Here is a 21809-nt window from a genome sequence, read left to right as displayed (position 1 = left end):
TAGCCAGGACATGGAGGCTGCAACATTTTGCATTCTCATTAGCAATGAAAGAGACTTCCTGTAGTTCCACATCCTTGTCAGCATTTGGCATGGAAAGTTTTTCAATTTTAGCCATTCAAAGGGATGTGTATTAGTATCCCTTTGTTATTTTAAATTTCAATTCCCTAAGGCCATATTATGTTGAGCATCTTTTTATATGGTTATTTACCATCTTATTTGGTTGAGGTGTCCAGATATTGTACTCATGTTTCTTTGTGGTGATTTGTTTTCTTATTGTTGAATTTAAAGTGTCCTTTATTCAATTTGGATAGCAATCTTTATTAAATAAGTCTTTTGCAAAATTGTTCTCCCAATCTGTGGTTTGCCTTCTCATTCTTTCAACAGTGTCATTCACAGAGCAGAAGTTTTCGGTTTTAATGAGATACATCTTATCTTTTTTTTATGAACCATGTCATTGGAGTTCTATCTAAAAAGTCTTCAGCAAGATTTAAACATCAGTGCTTCTGATTCTTGGGCTCTGTCTCCGACTAGGACTTACACCACTGGCTTTGCCGGATGTCAGGCCTCAGGCTTGGACTGGTACCACATTACTGTTTTTCATGAATTTCCAGCTTGCAGATAGCAAACCATGGGACTTCTCAGCCTCCAAATCACATTAATGATCCTTCATAATAGGTCTCTTTAGGTATGTTTTTATAGCTATAGCTATATATCTTATTGATTCTATTTCTCTGGAGACCTCTGACTAAAATAGTTACCCTGAGGGACTGGAAGGTGGGACATTTATACAGTCCCATGTCCCTATTGGATAAGGGTTGTTCCCAAGGGAAAGAATTCTGAAAGTCCAGGTGGCTCCAGCAGTGGCAGAGAAGTCCTTCTGTACCTCTATCAACACTCCCATGCAACATCTTACTGGAAGTCCTATCTTGCACAATAATAAAAGGATATAAAATACGTATGTATTGGAAAAGATGGAAGAAAACTATCTTTGTTATCTGACAACATGATTGTCTATGTAGAAAATCTCAAAGAATAAAAAACAAACAAAAATAACAAAAAATAAATAAACAAAAATTTCCTAGAACAAATAAACGAGTATAGCAAGGTCACAGGATACAAGGTCAATATACAAAAGCCAATTGTTTTTCTATGTACCACCAATGAATAACTGGATTTGAAATAATAATAACATAATTTATAATAATAGAAAAATGAAATATCTAGGTATAAATCTAAAATGATACAGACAAGAATTATATGTGGAAAACTACAACACTCAGATGAAATAAATCAAGGACAGTCTTAAATGAAGAGATATTTTATGTTCATGAACTATATGACATGACATTGTTAATAGTCAGTTCTTCAAAACTTGATCTATATATCTAGTACAATCCCAAACAAAATTCCGTAAGCATTTTTGTAAATATTGACAAAAGTATCTTAAAATTCACATGGAAAGGCAAAAGACCATAATGACAAATACAATATTGAAGAAAGAAAATCACATATCTGAAAATGACTTGTATCTAAAATATGCAAACAACTTTTAAAACTGAAAGGATAAAAATTTACTTAAAAGACAACCAAAGAAGATATATAGATAACAAATAAGCATATGAAAAGATTCTCAACATCCTTTGTTATTAGTGAAACTTCAATAAAATACACACACACACACACACACACATATCTATTAGAATGACTAAAATCCCCCCCAAAAAAAATCCAACAATGCCAATTTTTGATGAGGATATGGAGAGGAAGAAACTCTCAATTATTGCTGTTAGGTATGAAAAATTGTACAGCCACTTTCGAAGACAGGCATTTCTTTACAAATCTAAGCATACTCTTACCCTATGATCTGGCAAGCGTAGTTTTAGCTATTTATCCAACTGGTAACTGAAAAATAATATCAACTAGATGTTTCAAAAAGCATTTATTCGAGATAAAGAAAAGATTGCATGTAAATATGGAAAGCCACATGCACACTCTGGCCTGCGTGCTAGGATAGATGAGTATTTATATAAGGGAAAAGTAAGTCAATGTAAGGGGAAGTTAGAAACATAGAGTTCTTTCTATAGGATTCTCTCGTGTAGGGTTCTTGTGATTATGCAGAGCTCGAGAACTTCCATAAGCCCTAGCTCCTCTCATTGATCTTCCCAGTTGATTATGTTTGCTTAAAATTTCAGTTCATCTTCATCGCAACTGATTTTAAAACATATGTCTCTACAAAAACCTACAAATATATGTAGCAGCTTTATTTATAATCACCCCAAACTGGAAACAACCAAAATGTCCTTCAGCAGCTATATAGATATAAAAATTGTGTTACATCTACATAATGAAATATTTGAACAATAAAAAGAAATGAGCTATCCAACCATGAGAAGGCATGGATGAATCTTAAAGGCATATTGCTATGTGAAAAAAGCCAGTTTGAATTAGCTACAATCTGTACATGTATGACACTTTGGTAAAGGTAAAACTACAGATACAGTATACAGATCAGTGATAGCCAAATATTTAGAAGCATCAATTAGGGAAAGCATAGGAGATTTTTTAGGACAGTGAAATGATTCTGTGTAATATTGTAATTGTGCATTAACTTAACTTTGCAGCACAAAGAGTAAACTTCAATGCATGCAAATTTAAAAACAAATTAATTTAGCAGATAGAAGTTCTCAAGATAAATGCAGAAGTGACAAAACAATCTAAAGGTGTTATAAATGTATGAAATACCTTACTGATGGAGATGGGGGAAAGATGCTAACCTAATTAACTTTGGAAACTAAAAGCAAAGACAAAAACAAAACAAAACAAAACAAAACAAAATGCACTATACATAAGCATTGTCCTCTACCTGATAAAGGTGATTCCCACAGTGATGTGGGTAGCGATTCTGATACTACCATACAGATGCACTGGAACTGAACAATTAAGTAAATGGATGGCAAATGATGGCAGCCAGATTTATTCCTATTTGAGGTGGAGTTTACAGGTAAGCAAGGAGAGGCTAGAATAATCAATGCAGTAATGGAATAAAGTTATAGACAGTATGAACTCGTGTTTAGCTTATTATAGATACAGATGGTTACATATAGAAATATTTATAGTTATGAGTACCTACACAGGCAAATATATATATATTTTTTTTTTCTGAGTCGAATTCTGGCCCATTTTATATTGGTTATTCAGAGGTACACTGGTAAAACCAAATAAGCCAATAATTTGATTTAGCTTAGAGAAATCATTTAACCCAACCTCAAGTAGAAGAAATAGATTCACATTAAGATTTTTGTTGACTCAGATCAAATCTACTTGGTATGCTTAGTGTACTGTATTAACCATTTTTAGAGTTCCCAGGATATAGCTCTTGAGAGCTGTGATTCATTCTCCTACCCTCCCTCCACCTAAAGATTTAGTTGAACTATACATCTGTTAACTAGATTATGATGTTTAGATAAAGCAGGCTGCATAAAGTGAAAGTCGGGCAGAGAAACTTAATCATTTACACCAAAATAGCAAAAACCAAAAAAAAAAGGATGAGTAAAATGTATCTGCTGGAAGCAGTAACCAAGACTTTATATTTAAATATTTAATAACCCCTTTTCTTAATTCTAAATAGCAAACACAATTTCCTCTCTGCCAGCCTAGGTGAAATGATTTTCTGATCTGGGTGTGGTGGCCTAGATGGGGTTGTTTGGGCTCCACACATCACTCTACTACATGATTTGCCACATTGACCCATTACGTTTCAAGTCTATTAAAATTGTTTTGAGTCTCTAATGTTACATATGTGAATCCAAGAGTGAATTAGACTTGCTTCAGGGAATTCTAGGTTGTTGACAGGATTTAATAATTTAAGAAAAGAGATATTCCCCGATTACCACACTATGTTGGGATTTGCCCGGAAGAAACTCAGAACTAGTATTTCTTAATTTTTTGTATAGAAACAACTAAGAATATTAACAATTATTTGCAGATAATTGAAGAATTCTCCAAACTTACATTTAATTGATTTGTAAAACCAAAAAAGCCTTACATAGTGCTTGAAAGGGTTAATGAGCAAAATTGCATTGGACACATACATTTCATATAAATATCATAAGGAGAAAATAAATATCAAGAAATTATCAAGGACTTGCTAGTTAACAGACATTCTGCTTCCTGAAAATAAAGCAGTGGAGCATACTCACAGGGGTCTGTCTTACAGAGATTACGGTCCAGTGTGAGTTTGGACAATAAACGGTTACAAACTAAAATAATAAATGTTAAACAGGAGATATTAGATTGGGCACAATAACAGCACATGCATGGAACTATGACTCATATTTTAAAGTTTTGATCAGGTTTCTCAAGTAAAAAAATAGAGGAAATAATTCAGAAAAAGAAAATATGGGGTGATGCATGGTGGGAAAAAGACTTTTCCAGACTATAGATGTCCAAAAGCTAAAGAGTGTCATATTGCTATATTTTCTGTTGGTTTTGGCTGCATAGAAGAAGAGAGATTGCCAATCACTCCTAGAAGATGCTTTCATTATGGCCGAGGACTGAGTTTTTATCAATTCTATGGAAGAAAAAAAGAATGAGTTGATAGTGATGGCATGACTGAGTCCACATATCCAGGTCATCTTTAGTATTTCTTCTGATCTGCGTTTCAGTGATACTTAGACATTTCAATGATACCCAGAGAAAAATGGCATACAAGTTCATAGGAATGGAAATAATGTCAAAAGAGTCCCATTAAATGAGGATATAATTGACAGATGGGCTAAAATAAATGTGTCTTCATTCAATATAAAAACCAATGACTTAGACAAATAAATTACCCTTACGTTATTTCTGCTCACAAGAATATTTTTCTGTCTAACATTTTCTTCAGGGCAACATTGACATCTTTATTCCTTAGCTGTAGATCAGGGGGTTTAACATGGGCATTACAATAGTATAAAACACAGAGGATACTTTCCATTGGCCCATGGAGCTCACAGATGATGGCTGCAGGTACGTGAATGCTGCAGATCCAAAGAAGACAGCAACAGCCAAGATGTGGGAGCTGCGAGTGCTAAAGGCTTTGGACTTGCCTTCAGTGGAACGGATGTGGAGAATGTGGGCAATGATGAAGATGTAGGAGCTAAGGATGATTAGGGTTGGGGCAAGGATGTTAATTGCACTAAAGATTAGAATTAGTAATTCATTGACATAGATACTAGAACAGGAGAGTTTTAATAAGGAAAGAAAATCACAGAAATCATAGTTGATCACATCAAATTTGCAAAAATGAATTCTAAATAGGCAGCCTGTATGAGCAAATGCACAAACCAGGCCTATCATATACACCCCCCAAACCAGAGAGAAACAGGCCCAATGGGACATGATGACATTATAAAGCAAGGGGCTACACGTGGCAACATAGCGGTCATATGCCATTGCAGCCAACATATAACACTCCGAGATAGCAAAAAGAAGAAAGAAATAGAGCTGAGTCATGCATTCAGGATAGGAGATGGTGGTGTTCTTCTCTACCACAAAGTTTGCCATCATTTTGGGGGTAATTACAGTGGAATGGCAGAGATCAATGAAGGACAAGCTGCTGAGGAAATAGTACATAAGGGTGTGTAGGTGAGAACTGAGCCCTATCAGTGTGATCATGCCAAGGTTCCCCACCACTGTGACCACATAGATTCCTAGGAAGAGGAAGAAAAGGGGCAGCTGGAGTTCTGGCTGTTCTGTCAGTCCAGCAAGGGTGAATTCAGTCACTGTGGAATGATTTCCAGGCTCCATATCTTCTCAGCAGGTTCTAAGTTTAAAAAAAAAGAAAATAAATGTACTGGGGTGGGTGGGTGTGTGTGTGTGCGTGTGCGCGTGCGTGTGTGTGTGTGTGTGCGTGTGTGTGTGTACACATGTATGTGTGAGTATACATGAAGGGGAGCATACTTATGTGGACAACATTAGTTTATCTCTCATCAAAGGAAATTCATAATGCAAGGATCTCTTGAATTTCTTTTGCAACTCTGAGACAACCAATGATTCTGATTGACTGGAGAAAGAATTACAGACTTCAAGAAACTTATAATTAAGATACTTCATAAATTTTTAAGAGAAAACACCAATTTTTCATTTTAAGTCAGCCAGAAGGAAACTTGCTACTCTTGTTTCTAGAACTTTTTAAATCCTTTCCATATTCTATACGTATGTATTACTATCATACACGTAAAATGGCACAATATTTTTTTTAGTCTGAATAAGTAATATTAGTGTGTGCTTTCTATAATTTATAAGCATAGGATTCTTAAGCCTGTGAAAAGAAGTGTATTGATATGAGCAATTTTCCTTACTAGAATCCCAAGTCAAAACAGCTGAAGGAATGGGTGACTACCAGTGTTTTTCAGCCTGGGATTCTGCTGCTGTATCCATCCTAGCTTCCTTCCCCAGGCTGACTACCCCAAGAGGCAGAAATGTAACTGCTTGGCAGGGATCATGCATATATTTCAACAGTTTTTCCCAAACCAAGGAACCATTCTCCCTTATCTGGTTGGATGATCTAAGAGACCATTGTAATGGCCCAAGTGTAGATCATATATTACACCAGCATGACCAGAGGAGCAGTGGACTATGCAATTTGGACTTCATGATTGAAGTGGTAGAATTCAGAATACTGTTCATATTCCCAAAATATGAGAACAATTAGCAAAAAGAAACACCAGGTTTCATTTATGCTGGTTTTTTTTTCTAATTATATATTTTAAATATGTTCTCTATAGAATTCAAAGATGATGGAGATGTGAATTAGTAGAGCATATGAAAAACAATTAGAAATTTTAATTTAAAGTCATACTAATCTACAGTGTGATGTGTTTTCTTAAAAAAATAACAATGTATCTTTAGGTTTGCAAAGAACATGAAAGATTTCAGAAAATGTAGATTCATATTATTAGTCAACACTCAGGTAGTAATTGGACTAGCGTATTCAGTTTGGGGTACAATATGTGATATAGAAAAACTAAAAAAATTCAGGAAAATGATCTAGAAATTTCCCATTTGAGAAATAACTGAAATAAAAAAAAATTCAAAGCAAAAATTTCTATGTAGCATTGCAATTACCTCAATGTTCAAAATATTGTTTTATCTAATACATATTGGCCTTATTGTATGTCTCCAAAAGAGTGAAACGAAACCAACTGCTTGAAACAATAGGGAGAAATATTTGGTTTTACAGCAAAGATGAACATTCCAACGGCCAGACATACCCTGAATTTATGGTCAGAAATGTTTAAACACAGGTTGGATAACAATCACTTAGCAGAAATTATTTAAGGACACAAGCACCAGGCAGGTGGGTGGATTAAATTATCTTTAACATCTCTTCTAGTTTCAATATTTCAATATTCAAGATTTTATAATTTTAATAAGTCAATATTAAGTTAGACAGTTGTGGATGCAAACCTCAACTTAACTCCATACTTACTATGTGACTTAGGTCTAATTACATCCTCTCCTCAACCCTTTGTAAAACAAAAATATTAATATTTGTCTCGTGAAAATTAAGTTAAATGATGCCAGGTTGCTTAGCACAGTTTCTGGCTTTCATTAGAACTTAATAAATGTCTATGTTGTTTTAATTTTAATCTATTGAGTTTCTCTCTGACATATCTTTTATTTAACCAACATTTTCATTCTGGAGTTTAATATTTTTTTTCTTATTCTCGCTCCTCTCTACATGAAAACACATGATAATGCAGAAATTTGGCATCTTTACTTTACCACCTAAAATCATCAATGTTTTTTATGATCTCCAACCAAATTCTCTACCATTCAAAGAGTTATGTCATCGGGCAATAACAAAAAAAAAAAAAAAAGATTTTTTTTTTTTATGTCCCAACAAGTATCATATGATTTAGCTATTTCACAAAAGAGCATTTGGTAAGCTATTTTTTGACTCACCATATTCTCTTAGCTTTTCTTGTATTCTATCCTCTCTATCCTATGGAATCTATGTAGTAGTTAGAGAACTTTAGTTAAGGGCTTTAGTAATGAAAGCTCCAGTTAATGAGACCATTTTTTTTGTGTGTGCCCATAAATACGTTTCTTATGTTTACATTTAGCATGTTCTTAGTTCTGTATTAACCATTATGAGTTATGACTGGTTTTTCTTCTGTACTAGACTGCAAATTATATAACAGTGTTTAGCATAGTAGCTTCCATACAGCAAGTCTCAATAAATGTTTTTTTTAAATAAAATTATTGAAAAAGTATAAAGATAAGTTAACATAGAGTCAGTATAAGTGAACAAAGCCCTTACACTGCCTGAGATGAAGGGAGTGACAAAGAAGTGCTTACCACAATTTTATTCAGCAGGGGACAGGGAGATGATAAAGAAACCTTTCCTCATCAAGAAGTGTGATTATTAGATGAGAAAAGGCAGAAATAGATAAATAACTACATGCATGTCTAAATGAATTGAGAGGCAACTTAAACAGCACACTCTAAAAATTTAAAAGTCAAGTACTAGAACTAAGACATACCCTTTCTCTTCTCCTAAATTTCAGTGCTATGTATTTTTCACCTCCATTTCTCTGAAAGGAAAAGTAATTCTGATGATCCTAGTGAATAATTCTGTGCACTAACATTGCAAGACTCCTCGAAAGTATCGTAGCCTAAAGTTCTTTGTGGCAACAATTGTAGGCACTGTTTTGATCTCTGATGAAGCCTAGGGCCCTCTGCAAAGGTTGATTAATGTGATATGATGATTTTATGCTCTGTGTATTTATGCTAAGAGTATGGTTAAGAACAAATAATGATAATGACCTCCCACTAGAATCTAATCTCACAGTATCAACTCTCGGGAAAAGAGACAATTAGAATTTTCCTTTCAGCCCACTGGCTCTCAATGTTTGACAGTGTCACATAGGCATGATTTATTGTTTTGTTTGTACTATTGATTGAAATAAAGCATGTACTAGATTTTGTTAGAGGTTCAGTAAATTTCTTGTCAAGTTATTTAAAAGTTTTAAATTTCAGGAAATTTTTGAGACATATACTAAGAGAATTTTCTAAAGTGAATTCTCAAAAGAGGAAAAAGTAAAAATCAGTGGAAACAACCCTCTACATAAGATTTGAAAGATTTTATCTTCATTGACTTCTTCTAACTGTATTTAGGTGTCATGGCATACTCATAAAACAGTAAAATTTGGAATACTTTAATAGGGGATGAATGAAAGCATCTGCTAAATATTGCCATAAACTTATGGGAAGTTCCTAACAAGCCTAACAACAAAAGATGCCTTATTTTCTAAAAAGAAATATTGAGAAACAATAAACACATATATGTTATATGAAATTAGTTTTCTTGTTTTTTTGTTTTGTTTTTTTCACTTTATTTATTTATTTATTTATTTATTTATTTATTTATTTATTATGGTGGCATTGGTTAAAGAATTCCAATAAGTTTCAGGTGTACAATTCAACAGTAAGGTGTGTATACACACACACACACACACACACACACACACACACACATATGTGTGTATATATATATATATATATTGCTTTATGTGTTCACTGCCCATAGTTAGATTTTTTCTATCACCACATATTTGTCTACCTTCCCCCGCCAATACCCTCTGGTAACCACTAGTCTATTGTCCACGTCCATGAGTCTGTTTCTTTGTCCTGTTTGTTTGTTGCCTTTAGGTTTATATTACACATATAAGTGATATCATGTGTTTTTCAGCTTTTCCTGTCCAGGTTATTTTGCTTAGCATGATTATCTCAGGGCCCATCCATGTTGTTGCAAATGGCAGTATTTCATCTCTTCTTATGGCTGAGTAATATTCCATTGTACATATGTACCATAGCTTCTTGTTTAGAAATAAAATTGTACATGTTTTTATTCAAAATATTTATTGAGTGGTGTATCATTTTTGAGACAATAACAATAAAATATTTGTTAATTGCATTTACTTTTTCCAGCTTTGAGATATAATTGACATGTAACATTATATAAGCTTCAGTCATACATGTTGATTTGATCATTTATATATTGCGAAATAATGACCACCATAGCATTGGCTAACATTGCCTGCCATCATGTCGCATAATTACTTTTTTAGTGTGGTGTGTGATAAGAACATTTAAAATTTACTCTCTTTGAAACTTTTAAGTATATAATATTATATATTTTAATTATTAACTGTAATTGCCATGCTACACATTAGATCCCTAGAACTTACTCATGTACCCTTGAAACAGCATCTCCCTATTTTCCCGGTGACCATCTGATAACCAACATTGTACTCTCTGTTTCTATGAGTTTGACTTTTTTAGATTTTACATAATTGTGAGAATATACAGTATTTGTCTTTCTCTATCTGACTCCTTTTACTTAGACTAATGCTGAGTTCTCACAGTCTATCTATCTTATCGCGAATGGCAGGATTTCTTTTTTCCTCATGGCTTAATAATATTCCATTGTGTATACATATCTCACATATTTACATTGCTTAGTTTGTTTCCATATCTGGATAATCATATTTATTTTAAAATATTTTAAAGTATTATTAGATGGATCTACAGCCATGCCACTCTGAACAAGCCTGATGTCTGATCTCGGAAGCTAAGCAGGGTCAAGCCTGGTTAGTACTTGGATGGGAGACCACCTAAGAAGACCAGGTGCTGTAGGCATAAATAAGAATAAATAATAAAGTGTTGTTAGATGTGAGACTTTAATTTGTTTTTAAAGGTGTTTTTGCATATTGCTTGAAAGGACAAAAACCTAGAACAGAATCATTTATAAACCCTATAGAAAATGTTGCTCATCAATAATTGTCAAACCTTAGAACAAGAAATATGATACAATGAAAGACAATTGTCATTCTCAATAATCTGACAATTTTGATAAAAATATCTATAATATTCATTAACAGTAAAAAAATACTTGGAAAACATCATTATTATAGCATGAGTGATGAACCAGAAGTGTGTCCAATAAAAACCAGAAATGATATAGAATTAAACAATTCTGTTTGTATCAAATTAAATGGTGTGTGAAATTTAAAAAGAGTGTTGAAGTCCACTCCTGTAACTAACTGATGATGTCTGAAAATGCTAATTGTACATGTGAAACTGTTTTCCTTTAGAAATTAATATATGCTTATATCAGAATTAATGAAAGACAAAGTCTGTATGAGAACATTTTTTAAGTTTATCATAGTGCCTAGTGTTAAAATACATTACCATGCTTTTTTTCCCCATTTTTAAAACATTTGAAAGCATATATTTTTCTATAAGGGTACCTAATAAATCTTATATTTTTGTTAATTTTTTCCTCACTCGTAGTAGATCTCCTTCTTCAAGGTCTTTTACTTCTCTTTTGGGTAGTAGAGTTCCATCTCCATTTTGGAATCTACCTGATATCTATTCTAATATTGTAATAACATGTCTTCCACCAGTTCTCAGATCACTAGATTCAGTGCAGATATTTTATTCTCCTTAACAATTGTAATACGCAAATGAATGCTTGGAAACACACAAAAAATTTCACAGTCATTTCTATCAGCCATCCATATAAAAATTACTAAATTTTTAAAATTATATAATGCCTAAAGTAATCAAATAAAATTTACATACACATAAGCCAGTTAAACCATATCCTAATGAAAAAATGCATATTGGTATATAATACATACATGTACATATGTTACGTATAAACATACACATATATACATATGCATAAGCACATATATGGATAGATACACACATATACAGATAGATTTTTATAGAATTAAAAAATGAGCTATCAAGAATAAGACCGATTAGTACATAGAAAGCCAAGAAGAAAGTTTTCTCTAATTTTCAAAGAGGAATCTTTCATTCATTACAAATTTCAGATTTATGGGGTTAAGATAAAGGTGACATCTCAGTGAGGTGTTAATGCCACGTATCTGAAGGCAAGCTGATGACAAAGCAAACACTGCTTTATACCTAATAGACAAGACATATAGTTTTTGAAAGACTTTACCTAAGTATAAATGTTCATGCCAAGTCAAAGAATCAATGTTTCTGTGCCCTGCCTCTGCTTCAGCATAATAGAGAGAAGCAGACAAGAGCATGGTGTTATCTGGAGATGTCCATGCTTGTCTTCTTAATGCAACTCTTTGGGGAGGCTTTAAAGTTCAGAGGCATCGAAAACAACACAACCATAACGTGTCATCTAGAAGTGGTTCTAAAACAAAATGAAATATCTGTCACCTCCAAGGCTGAGGAGCTATTTTAGGGAGAGAGATAAAACACATATAGATGCTTCTACCATCAGTTCCATAGTTTTATAGCTCAATTATGAAATAGCACTGCTGTGACACAGCAACCCTGGGGTGATGCAGCCCTGGGGAGAGGCCCCTCTCTGTCTAGACAGCTCTACTCTGCTCCAGTCTGCTTCTGTGAGATATCTTTAGCGTTGCCAGGGAAACGCACTGTTCAGTCTTTGGTGGAAAAGGAAAGTCTGCTTGGAGCCAGAGGAGAGCTGACTTATACAGTAAGAAATCCCTGGCGTTGGTCCCTGATTGGTTTAAAAAACACTGTCGGAGTAGAGCTGCTCTGATTGGTTGGTGAATATGCTAATAGGGATATAGCTGGGCAGATTCTGTATTGAACAGAGAAAGTCTCAGTTTGTTGGAATATGATTCTTGGAACTCTTTTATAAGGGTTGGCTCAGATGACAGGAACGTAGTACAAACAGGCAGTTCAGTGCAGGAGGCAGGCAGCTCAGTGCAAGCAGCAGGCAGTTTATTGAAGGCTTCTTTCTAAAGCAAGGCTTGTGTGAGAAGCCCCTGGTTAGCAATGGCTCTTAGGCTCCGTTCACAAATTTGAGCTCAGTTAGCCATCAGGAGCCCTTCTCAACAGGACATTTGTTCTTGGAGTCAACAAGTTTCAATTAGGGTACATACATCTCAATGACTAAGTTTTACATAAGTGGAAATAATGTACAGATGAGATTGGGTTGCCGTACTCCTTGGCGTCAGGAAGTCTGAGAACAGTATCTGGAAACAATTAACCAGTTTAAAGTCTTCAAGACACTCTTTCACCAGGGTATAGAAAGAACAGGCACTGCTTTCTGTAATAATTTATCTCTCCTATTGAAACTATTGAAAAGTATATGTGACTATCCCCACAAAGTGTTCCCCAGTAAGGAATTTGAAAGGCTCAATATTCTCTTCTGGTTACTGATCTTAAAGCAGATTAAACACTCCCTCTTTCTTAAAGAAAATGCAAATAATTCAATTAATTTGGACATAATTATTTTTAATACCATTGTTCAATATTTAAGTTGTTTCTATTTTTTTCAAATCTTAACTAATACAGTAGTGAACATTGTTGTGCATAAATACTTATGCAGATTGTTACTTCTTCCAAATTATCAAGTAACTTGTAAACCAAGTTTTCTCCTCTATCGCTGCCCCTCCAAACACAAACACCCTCATGACTTCTAAAGCCAGGGAGAACCTTTAATCCTAAAATTATAGATATTTCTACATCCACCAGAGGGTGACAGAGCACAGTTTGCAGAACACAAATGCATGAAGGTGCCCAAACTGGAGCAATTTATGTGTAGAGTTAACACTGACTAAACAGACTGCATCACAGATTCCAGATACTAACAGAATCCCTATTATCTGTAAAGCAAACACATGTTGAAAAGGAGAAAGTGACTGTAGCTGCCATTCTCAAGCAGGAACAAATAATAGGGAAGAGATTCACGGATGATTTAAAGAGCTAGAAGAGATGCCCCAGTCTTTTGAATCACAAGTAAAGAAATAGTAAAGAAATGACGTAAGTGAGTTTCTAATCGTTCCACCCTCTTGGCTTGCAATGAATATTGCACCCACTGATTTACTTTCAGTTTGGTAAGGTAGGTCACAAGTGGGATCGTTGTGACCTTGGACATCCCTCTTTTTGTATTTTGTATTCTATAGAATCAGACTATCTAATACAACCTGGAGACACACAGTCCAATGCAGCCTGCCCTTTGCTCACACTACAGTAACTCAAAACCCAAAAGAAAGGAATCAAATACTATTACTGACATATTGTTCAAAGGGAAGTTTCAAGTCCTCCAGCTCCTAGGGTTGCTAAGAATCAAAACATAAGAAAACATTCTTATGACCAGGGCTTGCAAATTGGTATACATATATCTACATATACATACATATACATACATATACATATACAAATTGGTATACATATATCTCAGACCCATTATAATTTTAAAATGTACTATTTAACATACCCCGTATGTTTGTTACTTCTATTTTAGCTAAGAACACAATTGTAAATTCAGGAAAACTTATGAATGATTATCATTCTCTAAAATGAGATATTCGATTTAATCATATTGACTATAAGCACATTCCAATGGTGGAGAGAGAGACTGAAAACTATACATATGGACTATGTAGTTACTGAAAGCTATATATATATAGAAAAAGAGAGACTAAATGTCATATATTTATGTCAGTCACTATATATAGAGAGAGAGAGAGAGGAGAGGGGAGAATACCCCCCTTTCTTAAATTCTAATAATAATTAAACTGACATGGGACTAGATTAACAAGAGGAAAAACAACTTAATAGGATAATTTTCTCAATTAGATTATTGTTTTTTTCCCTTTGTTTTATCTTTATTGTTTAACTCTTTAACAATCTGATATTCATTTTGGCATATATTTAGATTTTTTCCTAAAAATAATCCATTTTTCAAAATTTATGACTGCTTCCATTACCTTGCGTTTTCATTGATTTAAGATATTTTTTTAAATGCTAAATTTTAATATATATATTTTTTTCTTTTTTAATCACTCAAAATCCTTTTTAAGTGATTGGTGTGCTGGTTTTCAATTAGTAAATAATTATTCCTGGTTTTAACAGATAATACTTGGGATCTTTTAAAGCATCTTGAGAGCCCAGGAATTCTTAGTTAAAATTTTATTTTCATATTCTGTGAGAGGCCGGACCTCTGGCACTGAAAGTATATTTGTTTTGCAAGGCCAAAGGACATCTGCCCAAGATCAATCAACATACAGTTGCACTCCTAGAGCAGGTAAGAGCTGAGTGTTCACTGCAGTGTCTTTCTAGGACCTGTCCCAGTGAGCATCTAAAGTCTTTGTCTCTTTTTTTCTTTTCACTTCTAGTCTGATATGCCAATCTTTTCTGCAAAGCTGACAAGTTCACAGGAATTTTAGTCCCTCCAGCCCTAGCTCTCAGAACCTTGCTGAACAGGAGAGTCCCAGGAGGGCACCTGAATCGGTGGTGAAGCTCAGAGACATCCCAGCTATATTAGTTTCCTATAGTTGCTGTAACAAATCCCCACAAATGCAGTGGCTTAAAATAATGCCGTTTTATTGACACACAATTCTGGAAGTTACAAGTCCAAAATGAGTCTCACTGTCCTGAAATCAAGGTGTTGGCAGAACTGAGTTCCTTCTCAGGTTTCATTTTCTCTTCTACCTCCCTCTTCCACTTATAAAAATCTTTGTAATTACATTGAACCCACCCAGCTTATCTAGGATAACCTCCTCATCTCAAAGTCAACTGATTAGCAACCTTAACTCACCTGCATCCTATATTCTTTGCCAGTAACGTAACATACTCACAGGTTCTGGGGATTAGGACAAGAACACATTTGGGGAGCATTATACCGATTACCACACCAACTGGCAGCTTTCTCCACTGCTAACCTAGCAGGTTGCAGCATTAGTCAATTTTTCCTGGACAGTAATGTTGAAACACACTCCCAAGGATCATCAACAACACTCAATAAATCTACCTAAGCAAAGTTCCTGGAATTCATAAGTAAACCCACATAACTCTTTATATCCACCAAGAGTAGGTTACTGAAAATGTCACCTTGGCTGCTCATTCACAATTGAGGGATCTGAAAGTCAATAATTTTATTGACCTGCTCAAAAATATTAGATAAGTCTTTGAAAGTACTCTATTTTTGTTTCAAAAACTGGTAGTTAAATATCACTAGAGGTGAAGAAGGGACATGAGAACATAGAGCCTGATAGCATAAGCCTGACTTTCTTGCTTGTTTTGAATCAGAGAAGCATTTCTGTTTCACAGATACATGAAATTGACACCTGAGTACGTTGCCATGACAATTTGTACATGTTGCCATAACAACAGATATCATCCCAGAAAATATATTTTGTAAAAACAAATTAAAAAACAAAACTAACAACAACAAAAATGTCCATTTAACTAATCAAACAAAATCAACAAATTATCTTGACTACCTACTCTGTGACTGGGCCTGCACCAGGCCCTAGGGATAGACTAATTTTTTTTTTAAAGAGCTAAATTAATTCTGCTCTTATTCAGCTTTGAGCCGAGCAGAAAGCCTATGTACTAAGCATTTTGCTCAAGAGAGCACAAAGCAATAATCTTTAGTAAGACAAATATGAGTCAAGTCCTTAGGGTCATTCTAAATTCCACATAGGGAGGACAAACAAAAAACTATTTCTAAGGGTATTTAAGTATTGATAAACAGAAAAGGGACCAAAAGTCAGGAGCCAGGCAAAGAAAAAATGGAATGGGAACAGTGTTATAGCAAGTAGAAATGGATCTAGGACGTTTGCCATATGTAGCATTAAATGTCTGCTGTTTGGCTTATAATCATTGTTCTGGACCTGATTTCCAATGAGAAGGAGGGGTTTCTTCATGCATCTAGGTTATTCTCCAACACCAGCTGGTGTCCTACAATTCAACTCAATTCTGACACTATCTACCTGATACTATCTACCTCTAGTGTCAGATTCTAGAAGTTAAGCCTCCCATCCCAATTTAAGATGCCAATAAAGTTTAGGTTGTCACCTGTGCTTCTGACCAACTAGCTACAGATTGGAGCTTCCCATGGCTTCTTCCTTGGTTTTGATTAATTTTCTAGAGCAGCTCACAGGACTCAGAAAACATTTTACCTACTAACATATTTCTTACGAGTTTATTATAAAAAAAAGATATAACTCAGGAACAGCTAGATGGGGCCAGGTATGGCGAAAGAGTGTAGAGCTTCCATGTCCTCTCCAGGCGCATCACTCTCCCTACACCTAAATGTGCTCAACCTGGAAGCTCGCCTAACCCCGTCCTTTTGGGTTTTCAAGGAGACTTTTATAATACAGTCACAGTTGGTTAGATAATTGACATTGGTGATTGATTTCACCTCTAGCCTTCTCCCTTCCCAGGAAATCAAAGTGTGGTACTAAAACTTCCAACTCTGTATTCATGGTTGGTTCCCTTGGCAACTAGTCTCAATCCTTAGGCACTTACCAAAAGTCACCTCATTGTAATATATACACAATGCAGACAACAAAATATTATGCAGCAGTGAAAAAAGAGTGAATCCTTCCATTTGCAATAACTATGTATAAATCTAGAAGGCACTAAGTGGAATAAGCCTGATAGAGAAAGACAAACAACTATATGTATCACTTATGCGTGGAATCTAAAAAAAAAAAAAAAACTATTTTATAGAAACAGAATAGTGGTATCAGAGCTGGAGGGAAGGTGAAATGGGGTGATATAGGTCAAAGGATATAAATTTTCAGTTCCAAGAAGGATTAGTTCTGAGAATTTACTGTGAAGCATAGTGATTATGGTTAATAATGTAATATTGTATACACGAAAATTGCTAAGAGTAGATTTTATGTATTCTCACCACACACACACACATGCAGAAAAGACTTAACTATATTAACTATGTGAGATGATGATGGATGTGTTAATTATCTTGATCTTGCAATGTATACGTATATCAAATCATCACGTTTTACACTTTAAAGATATAAAAATGCATTTGTTGAATTTTCCTGACTAAAGTTAAACTAATAAAGATTAAGGCCATGTTTACCACCATCGAGGTCTTGTAGATAAGGAGGAACAGAACAAAGGAGTAGGTCTTTTATCTCCTCAAAGATAAATTCATTTTCTCTATAAGTTTTTGTAGCCATTCACCTTCCGATTTATGTTTTATTTCTCTTTAACATTTTCTACCTTTCAATTGGAATGGTCAGATTATATTTAAAGTAATTTTTGGTATGGTTGAGTTCAAACTTACTATATTCCTATTTGCTTTCTATTTGTCACATCCATTATTTATTTTTTCCCTATTCCTGCCTTCTTTTGAAATGTAATTATTTTCTCGTATTCCATTTTATCTCCACTATTGGCTTATATACACCTCTTTGTTTTCAATTTTTGGTGGTTAATAAAAGTTTTAGCACTTTAACTTATCCAGTCTATCTTCAAATGATATTATATCATTTCATAATAATGTAGTAAACTTACAACAGCATATCTCCTTTTCCTGCCTCTGATCTTTTGTCCTACTATTGTTATCCATTTACTTCCACATATATTACAAACTCCACCATATAGTTTTTTCATTGGTATTATTTTTTATTTAAAAGCCATACATCATTAAAATATATTTTTAGGTTTATTTTCTTTTTTATTTCATTTTATTGCTGGATCACATGGTAGTTTTTAATTTTAAATATATTTTTAATTTTTCTATTACAGTTGACGTACAATATTATATTAGTTTCAGGTGTACAACAGTGATTAGACATTTATATAACTTACAAAGTGATTACCCTGATAAATCTAGTACCCATCTGACATCATTCATAGGTATTACAATTATAATTACAATTGACTATATTCCTTATGCTATCATTTTCATTCCCATGACTATTTTGTAACTACCAGTTTGTACTTCTTAATCTTTTTCCCTTTTTCAACCATCCCCTCAAACCTCTTCCATCTGGCCACCATCAAAATGTTCTCTGTATCTATGAGTTTGTTTTTGTTTTGTTTATTTTGTTCTTTAGATTCCATATGTCAATGAAATCATATGACATTTGTCTTTCTCTGTCTGACATACTCCACTCAACACAATACCCTTTAGGTCCCTCCATGTTGTTGCAGATGGCAAAATGTCATTCTTTATTTATGGCTGAGTAATGTTCTATTGTATATATGTACCACTTCTTCTTTATCCATTCATCCGTTGATGGATATCCAGGTTGCCTCCCTATCTTGGCTGCTGTAAATAATGCTGCAATGACCATATGCATGCACACATGTCCTTTCAAACTAGTGTTTTGGGTTTCTTTGGAAAAAAAAAAAACAGAAATGGAATTACTGGGTCCTTCTTTGTCTCTTGTTATAGCCTTTGTTGTAAAATGTATTTTTCTAAGTATTACTACCCCATATATTTTTATCATTTTCATTTTCATGAAATATCTTTTTCCATCCCTTTACTGTCAGTCTGTGTGTGCCTTTCAATCTGAAGTGAGTCTCTTGTAAGCAGCACATATAAGGGTCTTGTTTTCTTATCCATTCAGCCACCCTATATCTTGACTGGAGCATTTAATCCCGGATTTCATTTGAAGTAATTGTTGATAAATACTGTGATTTTATAATTCATATTTTTTATCTTTTTTCTTCCTTTTTCTTCTTAAAGACATCCCTTTTACATTTCCTGTAATACTGGTTTGGTGGTGATGAACTCCTTTAGCTTTTTCTGTCTGGGAAACTCTTTATCTGTCCTTCAATTCTAAATAATAGCTTTGCTGGGTAGGGTAGTCTTGGTTGTAGGTCCTTGCTTTTCCTTTGATTATTTTGCACCAATCCCTTCTGGCATGGAATGTTTCTGTTGAGAAATCGGCTGTCAGTATTATGGGAGCTCCCTTGTAGGTAACTGATTGGTTTTCTCTAGCTGCTTTTAACTTTCTCTCTTGTTCTTTAAACTTTAATATTTTAATGATGATGTGTCTTTGTTGGGCCTCTTTGGGTTTATCTTGTTTGGGACTCTCTGACTTTCCTGGGCTTGTATATCTATTTCCTTCACTGTGTTAGGAAATTTTCTGTCATTATTTCTTCAAATAGATTTTCAATTTCTTGCTCTCTCTCTTCCCTTCTGGTACCGCTATGATGTTGTCCCAGAGGCTCTTTAAACTATCTTCATTTATTTTTTTGGATTATTTTTGTTGTTGTCGATGTTCTGATTGGGTGCCTTTCGCTACCACATCCTCTAAATTACTAATTTGATCCTCAGCTTCATCCAATCTGTTGATTCCCTGTAATGTACTCTTCATTTCAGATATATTTCATTTCTTACTGGTTCCTTTTTATGCTTTGCATCTCCATTTTTATGTTTCCTACCTCTTTGTTGAAGTTCTCACTGAGATAATTGAGCATCCTTATAACCAGTGTTGAACAATGAATCTGGTAGATTGCTTGTCTCCATTTTGTTTAGTTCTTCTGTAGCTTTGTTCTGTCCTTTCATTTGGAATATGTTTCTTTGCCCCCTCATTTTGGCTTCCTCCCTGTGTTTGTTTCTATGTATTAGGTAGGGTTTCTATATCTCCAGGTCTTCAGAGAGTGGCCTCATGTAGTAGGTGTCCTGTGAGGCCCAGTGGCACAGTTTCCCTGGTCACCTGAGCCAGGTGCTACAGGTGTGTCCCTTGTGTGAGCTGTGTGTACCCTCCTGCTGTAGCTGAGCCTTGGTTGTTGTTTGTACATCAATGGGAGGAATTGACTTTCAAGTTGATTGGTTGTGAGGACTGATCATGACTATAGTGGAGGAGCTGTTGTGTAGAGGCTGACATATAGAGTAGAATTTACTTTATCAGGACTCTACTGCCTTCCCAGGCTTCCCTTTGGGTATGTCATTTGAGGAGACAGCCAGATGGTTTTCCAGCAGTGTGCCTGGAAGCTGGCCCCTTGGAGTGTCAGCCCTGTGGCTCCCTAGGATGGGCCCCACCACCTGTACTCTGCCTGGGACTACCTGGCATGAGCCACAAAGAAATCTGCAACTGACTTCCACTCATGCTAGGCTTGGAGGTGACTGGGAGAGACCAAATCTTTTTTTTTTTTTAAAGTGAGGCAACCCTTGGTTGACCTCACAGATTGCAAGGACCTTGTGAGCTTACAATCCCTTATTTTTTTTTATTTTTTACACCTACATCACCTAGTCTTCCTAGGTGATCTCCTATCCAAGTACTAACCGGGCTCAACTCTGCTTAGCTTCCAAGATCAAATGGGATCGGGCTTGTTCAGGGTGGCATGGCTGTAGAGGAGAGGCCAAATCTTGAACCAAAGCCGACTACTGCCAATGCTAGGCTTGGGGATGCCGAGGACAGCCATTGCTTTTGGGGGGTTTGTGAACATTTGAAATTTTAGGAAAGTCAACAGCATGAGCCAAGGCAGGCCTTTAGTATGAAAAAGCTACTTGAAGTGGCTTGTGTGGTGCTGCAAGTTGGGTGGGGAGGGGTCTTAAGAAATCACCAAGGTGGAGGGAACAGTGTTAGCTGGATTTATGAAGACTCAGATATGTCAGCTACCTGCTCTGTATGCTGAGAGTGGGGAGGGCTCAACAAAGGAATAATGGCTTCTGCCAGCACTTCTGTCTGGGAGAAAGCTGCCCCTCCAGGCCTCCCCCTGAAGCCAGACAGTTCATTTCCTTCCTATATGTCCCCAGCGCCTTTCAATAAATGTGTTGCCAGAGTGAGTACTCTCTGGGGCCTTTTGAGGTGCTGCCCCAGTGCTAGAGCTCAGAGAGAGTGAGTTAATCAGGGAGTAAATCTATGTGTGGGCTCTTTAAAAAAAAAAAAAGGCCTGGGACCCTAGCAACTGTCTGTCTCAACTCAGCCATAATCTTTGCTGGTTTTGATGGCCAGAAGTTGTGGAGACTTCTCTTCCTGGCAGTGGAATCCTGGGGTAGGGAGCCTGGTGTGGGGCTGGGACGC

General features: G+C 35.3%; 1 protein-coding gene and 2 pseudogenes across 1 annotated transcript; 1 reads left to right on the top strand and 2 right to left on the bottom strand.

Annotated features, from left to right (window-relative positions):
• Positions 1-4475: 4475 nt before the first annotated feature.
• Positions 4476-17727, bottom strand: LOC120611033 (olfactory receptor 8G1-like). Its single transcript, XM_039873341.1, is given in 4 exon segments — positions 4476-4914; positions 4917-5803; positions 12023-13476; positions 17714-17727. Coding segments are annotated over 2 exon segments (936 nt in total). The 5' UTR covers positions 5788-5803; positions 12023-13476; positions 17714-17727; the 3' UTR covers positions 4476-4849.
• Positions 10571-10686, top strand: LOC120611043 (uncharacterized; annotated as a pseudogene).
• Positions 17728-21019: 3292 nt separating the features above from the next.
• LOC120611042 (uncharacterized) lies at positions 21020-21138 on the bottom strand (annotated as a pseudogene).
• Between the last annotated feature and the right edge of the window lie 671 nt (positions 21139-21809).

Source organism: Pteropus medius, unplaced genomic scaffold (genome assembly GCF_902729225.1).
Source record: "Pteropus medius unplaced genomic scaffold, Ma_sr-lr_union100, whole genome shotgun sequence".
Taxonomy (NCBI): domain Eukaryota; kingdom Metazoa; phylum Chordata; class Mammalia; order Chiroptera; family Pteropodidae; genus Pteropus; species Pteropus medius.
Note: the sequence above shows the minus strand (reverse complement) of the source record. Positions and strands in the feature narration are given on the sequence as shown.